This window comes from Hipposideros armiger, unplaced genomic scaffold, assembly GCF_001890085.2.
Source record: "Hipposideros armiger isolate ML-2016 unplaced genomic scaffold, ASM189008v1 scaffold_363, whole genome shotgun sequence".
NCBI classification, from domain to species: domain Eukaryota; kingdom Metazoa; phylum Chordata; class Mammalia; order Chiroptera; family Hipposideridae; genus Hipposideros; species Hipposideros armiger.
Window position 1 is genome coordinate 1,366,429 of NW_017731713.1, and position 13,053 is coordinate 1,379,481.

At 38.6% G+C, this 13,053-nt stretch overlaps 1 protein-coding gene across 2 annotated transcripts in view; it reads left to right on the forward strand.

Annotated features, from left to right (window-relative positions):
- Positions 1-13,053, forward strand: part of APP (amyloid beta precursor protein) — a 198,856-nt gene that overhangs the window by 122,877 nt on the left and 62,926 nt on the right. For both annotated transcript variants that reach the window (XM_019662036.1, XM_019662035.1), the window contains 2 exons: positions 9,372-9,500; positions 10,372-10,471. In XM_019662036.1, the coding sequence (XP_019517581.1) occupies positions 9,372-9,500; positions 10,372-10,471 (229 nt within the window). The remainder of the gene's footprint in view (positions 1-9,371; positions 9,501-10,371; positions 10,472-13,053) is intronic.

The window sequence follows — 13,053 nt, forward strand, 5'->3', positions numbered from 1 at the left end:
TTTTTACCAAGCTTTGACAGACAGATTTTGCTAAACGCCAGCAGGAATAATGTAACCAGAGACATGCGCGCTTTCTGTTTTTTTAATTGAATTAAGTTAGATAGAAAATTAAGGAGTATTTAACGAAGACATTAGTTTGAAAGCTGCCCTGTGCCTCTGAGATCATATTCCTCACCCAGAGTCCCTCAAGAGCAGAACCCCACTTAGTCACTGCCTTCGAAGTCACAGCAGCTCTCCCTCAGATGCTGTCAAAACACAACACTGTGATGTCCTATTTTGTTCCCGCGAAGGCTTCCTGTATATATGTACAGGTTGGTGGCTATTTTCATGTCGTCTCTGAAATTGCAAACCCATTATGTAAACATAAATATTCAGTTATTTTCGACAAGTGCACAGCACATTATATAATGATCCAGTGTGTACTTCGCTGCTGGCATTACAGATATTTGCCCTGTAGAACAGGGAGCAGCAACGAAGGGGTCGCCTCCCTAAAAGCATGTACACACAACCACAGAATCACGTGTGGGTGTCTAAGAGCTCGCTCATTTTCTGAAGCTCATCCACAGGTCAGTTTAAGGATCCTAGGTAATAGTTGGATTTTTATAAGCTTTATCTTGAGTTTCATTATATTAATATTTCCCATGTCAGGGCACCGTAGTTAGGTAGAGTATGAGGAGAGGGTGAAATTAAATATAAATGTGCATATGTTGGAACGTGGTACCCAGTTAGAGGATGTGTGAAGCAAAAATGCCAAAATCAAAGTATGAATATGCCAAATTTCAAGCGTGTTATGGTAACTCTCTCCTAAGAAGTCAAGAATATGTCACATTTGGCATTTGTCAGATGCTCAGACCCATTTGCCAGATCTTTCTTTCCAAAGGTCCGTGGTACTTGAAAACATCTTCTGTTTACGATTTCTTCTGCGACTGGGGGCTTTGCCCTCTGGGTTGCGTTAATAACCCTCTCCATCTTTAAGAGCTTCAGCATGTTTCACTGCTCGATGAAACAAGAATTGAAGACATATGAGTCGAAATAGTTCCTGGCCCTTCTTTGCTCTCGGGTCAGCTGATCTAAGCTCTGTATCTAATGATTGCTAAGGTTGGTCCAAAAGCATAACTCATGGGGTTTGGGTCAGGTCCTAAACTTCGGTTCTTTATGCTGTCTTTGGTAATTTATAGCTGTGGTCTATGTAACTAAAGGAAAAACTGTTAACCTCTACTCTTTAATACCTTGAGACTAGATGTGTGGGGATTTTTTTTTCTCACACACTAAATAATTCTGATACTACCCAGAGTTAGCATTTGCATAGACCTCAGAGGTTTAGGGCTCAGCCCCACAAAACTGCCCCCCATTTCAGAAGCCAATCACAAGTTCCAGGTTGTCACCCATACTTCTAATCTAAAAGCTATAAATCAGGGTTCCCCCTTCCCCTCTTCGTGTTTGATAATTTACTAGAACAACTCACAGAACTTTACTTAACTGTTAGTGATTTATTGTAAAGGAACAGCCAGATGGAAGGGATGCAGAGGCAAGGTATGGGGGAAGGGACGTGGGGCTTGCATACCCTCTCTGGGCACATCCAAATGGCACCCCAGTGTACTTGCCAACAAATACATGTTTTATAACAAAAGATACTCCTGTCCCTTACATCACTCAGGAAGTTACAAGAGTCTTTAGAACACTGTGTCAGGTGCTGGGGACAGAGACCAAATATATATATATATGCTGTTATATCACAGTAACTAAAATAAATTATTTCCGAGAATATCTTGGAAAAAAATTATGAAACCTACTAGCTTTGACAAAAGGGCATTAATTTGTGAGTGACAGGATTAGAACCACCCTATTTTCTACCTTTTAAGGTAGCCTATAAGCACCTGTCTTTAATTACCAGGTTTGCCATCTGTGGAACCTGTCACTTGGAACAAGTGACATAATTAGGAGGATTCTCTCTCCTGCATCTGCAAATTGGGGTTAACCATTCTACTCTTTTATAGTTAGCGTTGTTCTGGCTTCTGTTAGCAATAATTACAAAAGCAGAAAGAATTAATTGAAGGTTGAGTTGAAATTGTAAAGTAGAAAGATCTCTTCCTTCCTAAGACGAGAAAGGGTAGAATATATCGCGAGGATAGAGCATCTGGAGGCTTTGCAGATGGTGAGACCTCCTTCTTTGGAAGAATATTGTGTCTCATCGATGCCTGTGGAACAGCGAGGACGCTGCCTCTCTTCCTGGGACACCTCGCTTCTTCATCGTTTAACTTCTCCAGATGTGCCCTCTACTTGCCCACGAAGGAGAAAGCAGAGCGTCCCTTTCAGTAAGAGAAGTTAAAGGTGACTCTTTCCAACATGACTGCAGAGCTCACCTGAAGATACACACGTCTTTCCCCAGTCACTGTCATGGCATTTTCCCTACACAAAGGGGACACTGGCGTCCCCCATCCCCAAAGTATACACCTGCTATACGTCTCATTTTTCTTGGCCTTTCAGACATCATCAAAGTCATGCTACGGTTTCTCCAAATGAAATAAAAGATTAGTGATGCTTGAGAGGGAGGGAGAAAGGAAGGAAGGAAGGAAGAAGGAAGGGAGGGAGGGAGGAAGCAAAAAAAGAGGAAATATGGAGGCTTTGGTCCATGTTCCTATTAGGAAGTCATCTGCGTCCACAGAGAGGAGGGCAGGAGTGGGAGATGACTCGATTTCCCTGGGTGCTGCTGTGTTCTGTTAGAGCACAAAGCCAGAGCCACGCAGTAACCTGGCTGTGCTTCGGAAGGGATGGCGCTAATGCCGCCATATTCTCAAACCTTGAGAAACACTAATGGGGGTGGGAGCCAGCATCTGCTGCCAGTTTCTCAAGAATTCTATGTTCAACCTGGCACAGAAGGTGCTTTACCTTCTTATATTCATTTTAAACTACAAAAATCATTTCGGTGCTCTTCTGAAGAAAGGAATATAGATGAATTTTGCAGTGGACTTTAAAAATTTAGCTCAACTCCTAAGTTTAAAAATGAACACAGGGGTGATCCAAAGTTTCCTGTGGAAGCTTCCCCGAATGTTTGGGGGGATCTTTGTTTGTGCTTTTTTGGATATTGTTTTGGGGGAAGGGGAGGTGGTGTTTTGCTTTGTTTTCAGAATTTTTTTTCTTGCAAAAGTGAGGGTACGTGTGAAAGGTTGAGGGCCAACGTGGCAAAATAAGCTCAGTGGAGACCATCTCAAGCAGAGAGAGGGTTACCTCTCTTAAGTGTGTTTTTTTTAAACCTGCACACAGAGGCTATGTACATTTTATTTATAGGCTCAGGATTTCTTGAAATCCAAGGTGTAGAACTGTGAAAATAATGGCCCTGAACCTATTTTTGAAAACAGAGAAATGTTTCTTCTTGGTAGGTGATTAACTTCCCCAGTCCCTGGTGGAAACCACTAGGGTGCAATTTAACGCTTCAGGAGAGGGTTTTATGAATAACTCCCAAGTGACATGGAATGGTTAGGGTGCTCCTTGTAAAGTAACCCATTCACTTCCTCCTCCTTGGCAGGGTTATGCTCAGGGCTTTTAAAAGCTCTTGACAGATCATTCCTTCCCATTAGGAAATGGTTTAAGGCACAAGAGTCTTATGATAAAATGCCAGATTTCTAGATCAAGTGTAAAACTACAGAAGGGACAGTAGAGCTGAATAGTCATGTTTTAATATACCTACCACGTCATCCGTGGAATGAAAAGCGTAATTGGCATTGAGTCAGTCAAGTGTGTGTGATTGATCCCAAGTCCAGGGACAACAAATTTATGAAATTGCATAAAAGAACCAAGTGAAAAAGGCAATACATCTGAGAAGTGGGGGAATTAATCTAAAAAGAAAAATTAAGTCACCTAGGTAAAAGCCATGAAAGTTCCTTCAAAATTACCTATATGAACCTGACATCAAAGCCTAAGCCATGAGAAGAAGACAAGCTGTGACATCTAAAATGAATGAAACAAACCTTCTTCTTAACACTAGTGTGAACATGCTGTGGAGTCTAGCAAATATTTTCTGGGAAGAGTTCCCCACTCAAAACAGCTCCCTAAAGGACCCAGCCACTGGATGGATCACAGGATGGGTATCGACTGGGGTTGTAAAATCCATGTTCCATAAAAATTGAGAATGCTTCTTTTCTTAGTAGAGAGAGTTATTTTCAACTCAGATACCATGAAGGATATATTTTGCTACTGGAACTACTTGTGAAATTATATTTAAGCTCTAGGCCATTTGTTAATTTAATTAAATATTTTTAAGGAACCAAATTGTGCCAGGAACTATGCCAACAGCTAGAGATATGTTATATATAATCTTGCTCCAAAATAAGAAAATGGTTAATGTTCCAAAATGCAAATCTTCAGGTTAAGTCCGCTTTCAAGTTACTAAGTCTAATCCATTTTAGTAATGCTTAGCCCTAGTCCTTCAAGAAATTTCTTTTTGAAATGAGTTTTTTTCAAATTCAGTGTGATTGTGAAGTGAATTTAGTGCCACATCAGATGCAAGTAGATAGTTTGTAATTATGCATAAACACTATTTCAGAAACAATAATGACAATAAAAAGAATTGGATATAATTAGTCCCCTGGGGCAGATTTTTTCCTGTTATCTCTGTTTTTTACTATAAATTTTAATAAGATTAGCCATTGAATGTCAATGTAACCAAATTTTAGTATTAATACATAGAATAACTAAATTGTGAAATAAGGGAAATTTAACAGAAAAATATGTAATTACTAGTTTTAGAAGGTTTCAAGACTTGAGAATGATTGAAATTATATACATAGAGGTTAAAAACATGTTTCTTAAACTCAGCTTACTATCATGGTGAGCTATTAAATTCTTATGCTTGTTTTTCTAATCATGTGAATAATCCTGTCTTAAGTATAAGTATTGTAACAGTAGTAATAGCTAAGTTGCTTTAAGAGAATATATTTCTATAGCGATACGAGGTATTTTTTTCCTATCATTTCTATATGAGTATTTCTGTGTTTTTAATAAAAGTTTTAAGAAATTCATCTTTGTCCTAGCATGAAGAAATAAAACTTCCTAAACAAATGAGATTCCCTGTTATTCTGCGATACATGATACAGCTCTAGAGATAACTAGTTTTAAGCCTTGGGAATCTGTGTTCTGGCTAATAGTTGTAAAGGCAATTATTTCTTTACTTGAATGAAGTAGACACAAATCAAGTACTAAAGCTAGGGCTCTGTTTGTTTGTGGAACCTAAAGAAAATGAAAATATAACAGCACAGGGAAATGTTATCTGTTTTTCTTAACTAAAAATTGTATTTTTTTTTCCTGAGGTGTAGACATAACCGCCATTTTATTTCATATGATTTATCTGCCTACTCCCATATAAGAGCTAATCTGATTTTTATGTTTTTCATTTCTAAGCATAAGTCTTGGCAATGTGTTAGTATGATTAAATAAACCAGGCAGAACCCTGTAATTCATTTATTAAGGGGCATGATAATGTCTTCTTGAATTATCTCATGTCTCGAGCGAGGCGTAGGCATTAGGAAGAAAAGGCTCATGTTTGTATAGATGCACTCACAGTGTGTATCTGAGCTCACATAAAGGATGATGAGGTCATAGCTTACTGTGGGCGCTTACAGCTCTTTGTCCATGTAGGAGCTCTCTCTGTTCCCTGGAGCAAAAGCCATGCTGAGGCCTGGGGAACCGTGAGAGCCTGGTGTGCTCCTGTTTCATTGTCACGCTGTAGGGATTTTCGTGAGGGAAGTTAGGAATATATTTCTGAAGCATATAAAGAAATGTCAGTCTTAAGTGTGATAAGCAATTTGAAACGTGAACACATTCATCATTTAATTATCCCTCTTAAAAAAAGATAAGGATGGATTTAGAACTAGAATCCTTGGATGTCTCAAAAGCCTAGCTTTTAACTAATACCGCTAATCTAATCATTTTCCAGTAATCCTAAACAGATTGACAGAGGACCTTTCCTGTCTTGCTATTTCTCCTCCCTCCATCCGATGCATTCGCTAAAGCATACCAGAGTGCCAGAAACCAAGGACAGTAATTGAGAGACTGAACAGGCTAAATCGGGATGGTTTTCTCTACAATTAAGAGAGTGGAAATTAGCATGTCTCAGAATATTATCAGAGCTTATCAGAACTGGAAATCCAGGCAAGGACCCCTAGCACGTACGCTCTCTTCTAACCATTCCATTATTTCTGTTCCCAACGCCGTAAGATACTTTGTGGAACTACCTTTAGCTTGGCCCGTTTTAGAGTTTCGCTGAAAGGCAGGATCACAGGTAATGAGGAGAATGGGCTCTGGATCCACAGAGCTGGGCTGCTTGTTCTTGGTCCATCGCTGCCTAGCTCTGTACCTGGGTTGTGTAACCAGCCTTGTAGCCCTCAACCTCCCTTGTACCTCACTTGCCTCATCTATGAAGTGGAGTGAGCAGCTGTACCTGTCAAAGGGTTGATAGGAAGATTTAGTGAGTTTCTGTGTATAAAGCACTTACCACATGGTCTCATTCGTGTTAGCAATCAATACGTTTTGAACTATTATTGTTTAGTGGAAAGAAAGGGGGAGGTGGGGGGTTGGAGGCAAGTAGTGAGTAGAAGAAATAAGTGTGTAACTTGCAATGGACTAAGCATTCTGCTCAGTAACTAACAGAACATTATTAGCACTCACATACTCTATAAAAGATACTGCTGTCTGAATTGCACAGCTGAGCAAATTGAGACTTGCCTCATTTTGAGACTCGTTGATTTGAAACTTGATGTTTCCGTTAATAATTAGCCCGTGGGCATGGGTGCTGTTTGTGGTGCTAGCGGAAGACCAAGGAGACCCAGGTGTTAAGAGAAATGACCTCCCGTTCTCTAATTTGAGACTTAACGCAGTAATGGCGGGGCCCGTTTGGAGCTGTTACCTTGCGGTGCACATGCTCGCAGGATAAAATCCTTATAGAAAGGGAGTGATGATGAAAAGTAATTCTTATGTTTAATTTAACTATTTTTTTATATGAACTCCTTTTTTTAAAATGTCTTCAAAACAATAAAGCCTTTTCGAGAGAAAAAAAATGAAATAGAGCTCAACTAAGAAAGCACCTTAAGCCAGTCAGCTGCATAAATAAGGAGCAGGGACATCAGGGATAAATGCACTGAGTTGCAATCCTTTTTGTCTCCAACTTTGGAACTACAATTGCAGTAGAACTTGAGGGAGTTTCTCAGGCCTTGGTTTTGAGCAGCAACAGTATGTGATATCCTGATTGTACAATCCTGCATATAATTATATCATTCACAATCAATAAGTCTCTCACTTCTGACCTTTTAGAAATTACCTTTTTCAAATTGGTGTGCATACACCTGTAAGTTTTAAACTATATACCGGGGGTGCCAAAAAACTGTATACAAGTGGACACTTTGGTCAACGTTGCTCAAGCAGTAGTTCGCCTTCATCAGAAGTGTCTGGACAATGATGGGAACCACTTTGAGCACCTCTTGTAATTGCAAAAGTCAAACATGACTTGTATTCATCTTTTGTTGTTAGTATATATTGAATATTATAATTTAATAGTTTTTTTCCTTTCTTAAAATGTGTATGAATTTTTTTGGCACCCTGTATGTATTATCAACGTACTTTGTCAATTGTTATCTCTTACTACTTTTCTTTTTTTAAGATTGAAAACGCCACTCTCTGATTTATAGATTCAACCAGATTTCACAGTACAAATGAGAATTGCAAAGATGTGTGGCCAAAAGCTATGATGTTTGCCTTTTTTTTTTTTTTGAGATTATGAAGAAGCACATTTCTTTTAGGATAAAAGAAATAAGTAAGGCAGATGAATACCCATTTATTTTCTTTTCATTGTATTTATTTGTTTTCTTAAGTATAGCCCTGGTACCTGTGGAGGACATTAAGTAAGCTACTAAGGTACAGACAGAACGCCCTCTCTAAGCCAGGCACTGGGCATTGCATGGTTCCTGATAAGAAACGCCAAATCTGGTTCTTCGTAAAGGACCTCACAGTTGACGAGGGCAGTCAGAAACACAAATAATTTAACAGACTGGGTTAAGTGCAATAATGGGGTTTTGCATAGCATTTCATGGTTGCACTTCCACCTGGTATGTCAGGGAGATGGCAACTAGTTTTAGCAAAAAGAGAAGGGAAGACACATCCCATAAACTGCTGCAAACTCCACCCCTCATCACTTCCCACCCCTGTGTCTGGGAATAAATTCTGCACCTTCCAACTGATTTTCAAGGTGCCCATGACTCATAGGGTAGTAATAACTGAGTTCTACCCAACTGGTCAAAGCTCTTTTCCTGATGTGAACTTCCATAGGTCATTATTTTGTTTTAATGAAGAAGAAATGTGCATCTTGGGAGATCATTTTATAAAATCACACAGTAGAATGCATACAGCAGTGGAATTGTGGAAGACAAAGGAGGCTCTTTCCTTTTTTTATTACAAGGAATGTTTTCAAGTAAGATTGGAATAAAAATGAAATGGAACCAATTAGAAAAAAATAGAAGCACGTAAGAAGTGCTTCTTAAGAAATTTAATTGTTGCTGAAAGAATTAGAATCTGGTGGCACAGAAAGAATTTAATTAAATTTGAAAGTAAAATAACTACAGTTTCTCATTGGCCTATCTCAGAGGAAAATATAATGTCTCTTAGAGCTTATCAGTTATTTCTTGGCCTACAAACTTGTAGTGGTTAAATTGCCTATTATTTTTCTCATTTTGATTGTTATGCTGTTACGTGCTACTACTGGTGGGATTATTTGTGCATCATTACTGCTGAGATAACCATTAAGACTGCATATATTATAAATTTGGAGGGTTCTAGCCACCTCTACAATTTCATGATTCAAGATTCATTTTGAAATAACCTAGTTATGATCACCTATATTGAAGCTGTGTAAAGTTGGTTTTAGGTGGTGAGGGCATTTTGGTACTCTAGTGGTGTCTGGAATAGAGTGATCATGTAGTAAAGATTGGATGAATGAAAAAAAAAAATCTCTGCGTGTAGAAATGTGGTCTCATTTGCACCGAGATATAAGGAGCTGATTTAAATCTGACAGATCCAAAGTCAACTCGCCTATTATAGCAGAATGCTGCTATTTAAAATGTTGATTAAGGAGGACAGTCATCGTATGTGTCAAATATTAAATGATCTAGTGGAAATGAAAAGTGACTAATCGACTAGGTAATTACCTATTCAGAAAGGAATGGGGATTGAGGTTTAGAAAGGAGAATTGGAAAAAGATGACTCACAGTGTTTTCACACCATGGGATGAATGAGTGGGACCTCTGACCCACAGTCATTGGAAGAAGCAATATTTTGCACCAACCTGAAAGTTTTTTTGTTTTTGTTTTTTCATGTTTTCCCCACAGCCTCGTCATGTGTTCAACATGCTAAAGAAGTATGTCCGGGCTGAACAGAAAGATAGGCAGCACACCCTGAAGCACTTTGAGCATGTACGCATGGTGGACCCAAAGAAAGCTGCTCAGATCCGGTCCCAGGTAAGCACCAGGTGTGGTAGTCAGCTGCAGCTTTGACAATCCGGTGCTTTCTGCCTTTGAGTCAGATCTTTAGTTATTCCCAGAGCAGCTATGGGAGTGGTACTGCTCCAGCAACTGCTCTTTAATACCTGGTAAATTCTAAAGGCTTGTCTTAGAGCAACATGTGGTTTGGTATTTCCTGAGTTATGAAAATGGTAGGAATATAAAAATCTCAAGTTTCTACTGCTACTGATCCTTAAAGGAACCATGTAAATCTGTGGTGACTTAAAAGGAAGAAAACAAAAGGTGTGTAAACCAAAACCTCGAAAATTGGTTCAACTCAACTGTGGTTCAACTCAATCATAAACCCACAATGTTTGCATATATTGTGAGCCTAAATGAAGCCCTGTAATAATATGCTTTATGCTCTTCCATTTCCAAAGGTTGACAACTGGCATCAGTCTACCTTTGGAATTCTGAAATTTTACATTGCTCTAAATAGAGAAAATGAAAGTATATCTTTTTTTTTTTCTTTTTCATGAATTGCCCAGTCAAGTTAAAATATGTTCCTACCTATTTGTACATTTGCAAAAAAATATATTTAGGACATGAGAGGTTATTGCGGGATCTCAATATTAGGAACCAGAGTTGGATGACATGATCTTTTAAATTGGCTTTATATGGGAAGTTTAAAGCAGCTCCAAAGTTAAAGGAAGAATATGAGGGAAAAAGAAAAATAAGGATGCCCTTTCAGTTGAAAAGCTTCAGCCATATTTTGTTTTGTCAGTTTCGTGTTGAAGTTTGTATCTGTGTGCCGTGCATGGTAAGGAAAATAAGTGTTCCTTACGGTGTGCCGAGATGGTTTACCTGGAGCTGTCATCCTTTGATGCAGGTTATGACACACCTCCGTGTGATCTATGAGCGCATGAACCAGTCTCTCTCTCTACTCTACAATGTGCCTGCAGTGGCTGAGGAGATTCAGGATGAAGTTGGTAAGTAAGCTGTTCTTTTGATGGCTGTGCATATAAATATTTTTCTCCTAGAGGAGAAAATCAAGGACGTGAGTTCATCCCCACTGTTCTAATATGTGGGAGGAAAACGCGCAGATTCCCTTTGAGAGTGAATCTCTTGGGGGATGAGACTAGCTCTCCCCTTATCAGTTGCATCAGCTCTTAACTATCCATGCTTATAAAAGTGGGAGACTATATTGTGACTTATTGTATATTTGTGGAATAATGAGCCACTTGTTAGTGGATTATACTTGTCACCAGTTTTCTTCTAATTTTGTCAGTCTTGTAAATATCACTTTAGGATGCTCTGGTGCTTCACAATGTTATAAAGACAACCCTGCATCTCTTAATTCTTTATCATCGTAACCTATGAGTGGGGTGATAGCCCCATTTTACAGAAGAAGGGGCTCAAACTTAGTCTAAAACACTCAGTAGCCTAATGTCACACATATTCTAAATAGCGCAGCAAAAGCACAAAACCATGACTTCTGACTTTGAGGTTATTGTTATATTCAGTAACTCACATCTTTCTTTGACGCCTTCCCCCACCCCCCCAGAATAGCCATGAGTATTGTCTTATATAACATCTTACACAACTATAATACATTATCAAAACCAGGAAATTGACACGTGTGCCCACTATCTTTTATGTCCCTTGTTTTCCTAATGACATCTTTAATATTTCGTAAAACTAAGTTCTCCCATATCTATTTTTCTTGGGAAAAGGAGTACATTATCCCATAACATAATTCTTCGCAAAGTCCCACAATGCCCATATTTGTTTAACTTTACCTAACATGAGTCCATAAGTGGCAATTACGCTAATGAATCTTTCAATGGAAAAGAGATGTATGTAACCCTGGAGATTTGGTGCATAAGTGTCAGCAAATAAGCAATATGTATGCAAAACATCCCTCTCCGTGACGAATCCTGCCCTTTGTTAATTGGGTTGGAAATAGATGCAGGCTCTCGGAAATCAGAATACCCAGGATGTTGTAGCTGGGCAGACCCAGTATAGGAATTGTCCTTTCAGTCGCCTGAAACATCACTTGGCTTGCTTTTTACATTTTGTTCCACAGCTATTTTACTCTCCCGTTTCTAACTTAGTGTTGCCTTGTCAGTGTTGTTTGTATGACTGTCCAGTATTTGGCATGTATCAGGAGATGATGGCCTGTTCAGTACTGGGTATCAGCAGATGAAATCAGAGCACTTCAAGGTACACGCTTAGAAAAGAAGCAATAATATATCATCTAAGCTTTTGTTCAAAAGGGGGAATGCAGAGTTGAGCAAGATCTTAAGGAGATAGTCGGTAGGCTCTTTAATCTACATCATGGATTGAAAAACAGGATTTCCAATTAATTTTTCACTATGAAGTTTCTTCAAGAAACGCATACTCTCTTGAGATGTATTTGTAGGATGGAAATTTGTAAGGAACCTTTAAAATACTGTGTGTGAAATAAGTAACAGAAAGTCTTCCAAGAAGTTGTAGAAGAGACAAAAATCAAAGAAATCAGCACATTCTTAATGAACAGAAGCTCAGATTTTATAGGTGAACCAAGTTTTGCCTTATAGCCACCCTAACAAGCTTATTTTCACATGTGCCTTTCATTGAGGTGTAGTCAGTAATACCACACTATAGAGGAATAAGCAAAGGACTAGAAAGCTGATGACCAATAACAATTCACTCTCACCCAATAATTATGGTTGACTCTAATTAAATTATTGGGACTTTATTCAGCAAGATACTACTGAAAACAGTGGCCACTGATGAATCATACCACCACAGAACAGATGGTGATTCAGATATCTTGAGTATTGCAAAATGCCCAAGAATAGGGCAGCACGGTAAAATTTAAAGCCCAGTGGGTGACAGGGAGAGTAGTCAGATCATTAGAATCATGGTATCTTTTCTTAAAAAGAAAAGTTCAACTACAGTAATCCCTTGCTTTGCCAGCATAATTTGTTCCGGAAACAAACTACTCGTATTGCAAGACATCGCTCGTTTACCAAGTTAAAATGTATTAGAAATGTTTGCTCTTTTTGCAGAACACTCGCAAATTGCATTACTCGCAATCCAAGGTTTTACTGTACTAAGTTGGATTAAGAGCATGTGATTTTTAATACTTTTGTCATTCTAAATATACTTAGACACCAAATCCTGAAAGATAATCTTTTTGAAAATCTTTCTTGCCTCCATTTTAATAGGAAGAGATGTTTCTTATAGAAAGGGACGCTTGCCTTAGTGAACTTGCATTAATGAGACATAGGCACCATTTGAGCTTCTAACACCAAAGCGAAAGAAGAGAACCCCCTGGGGAGAATGGCTTTCCTGGATTGAGTTTAGTTGTTGTCTTCTGTAGTTGTTCTTCATTTGAAGGGACATTTAAAAATAACTCACCTTCAAGGTAGGAATATAAATGAGACACGATTGGCGATGGGTGCTAACTGTTTAAGCTGCGTGGCGAATATTTGGAAGTTCTTTGTAGTCTTCTTTTCACTGTTGTATATGCTTGAAATCTTCCATATAGATGTTTTTGGTTTTTAACTTACTTTCTAAATAGGAT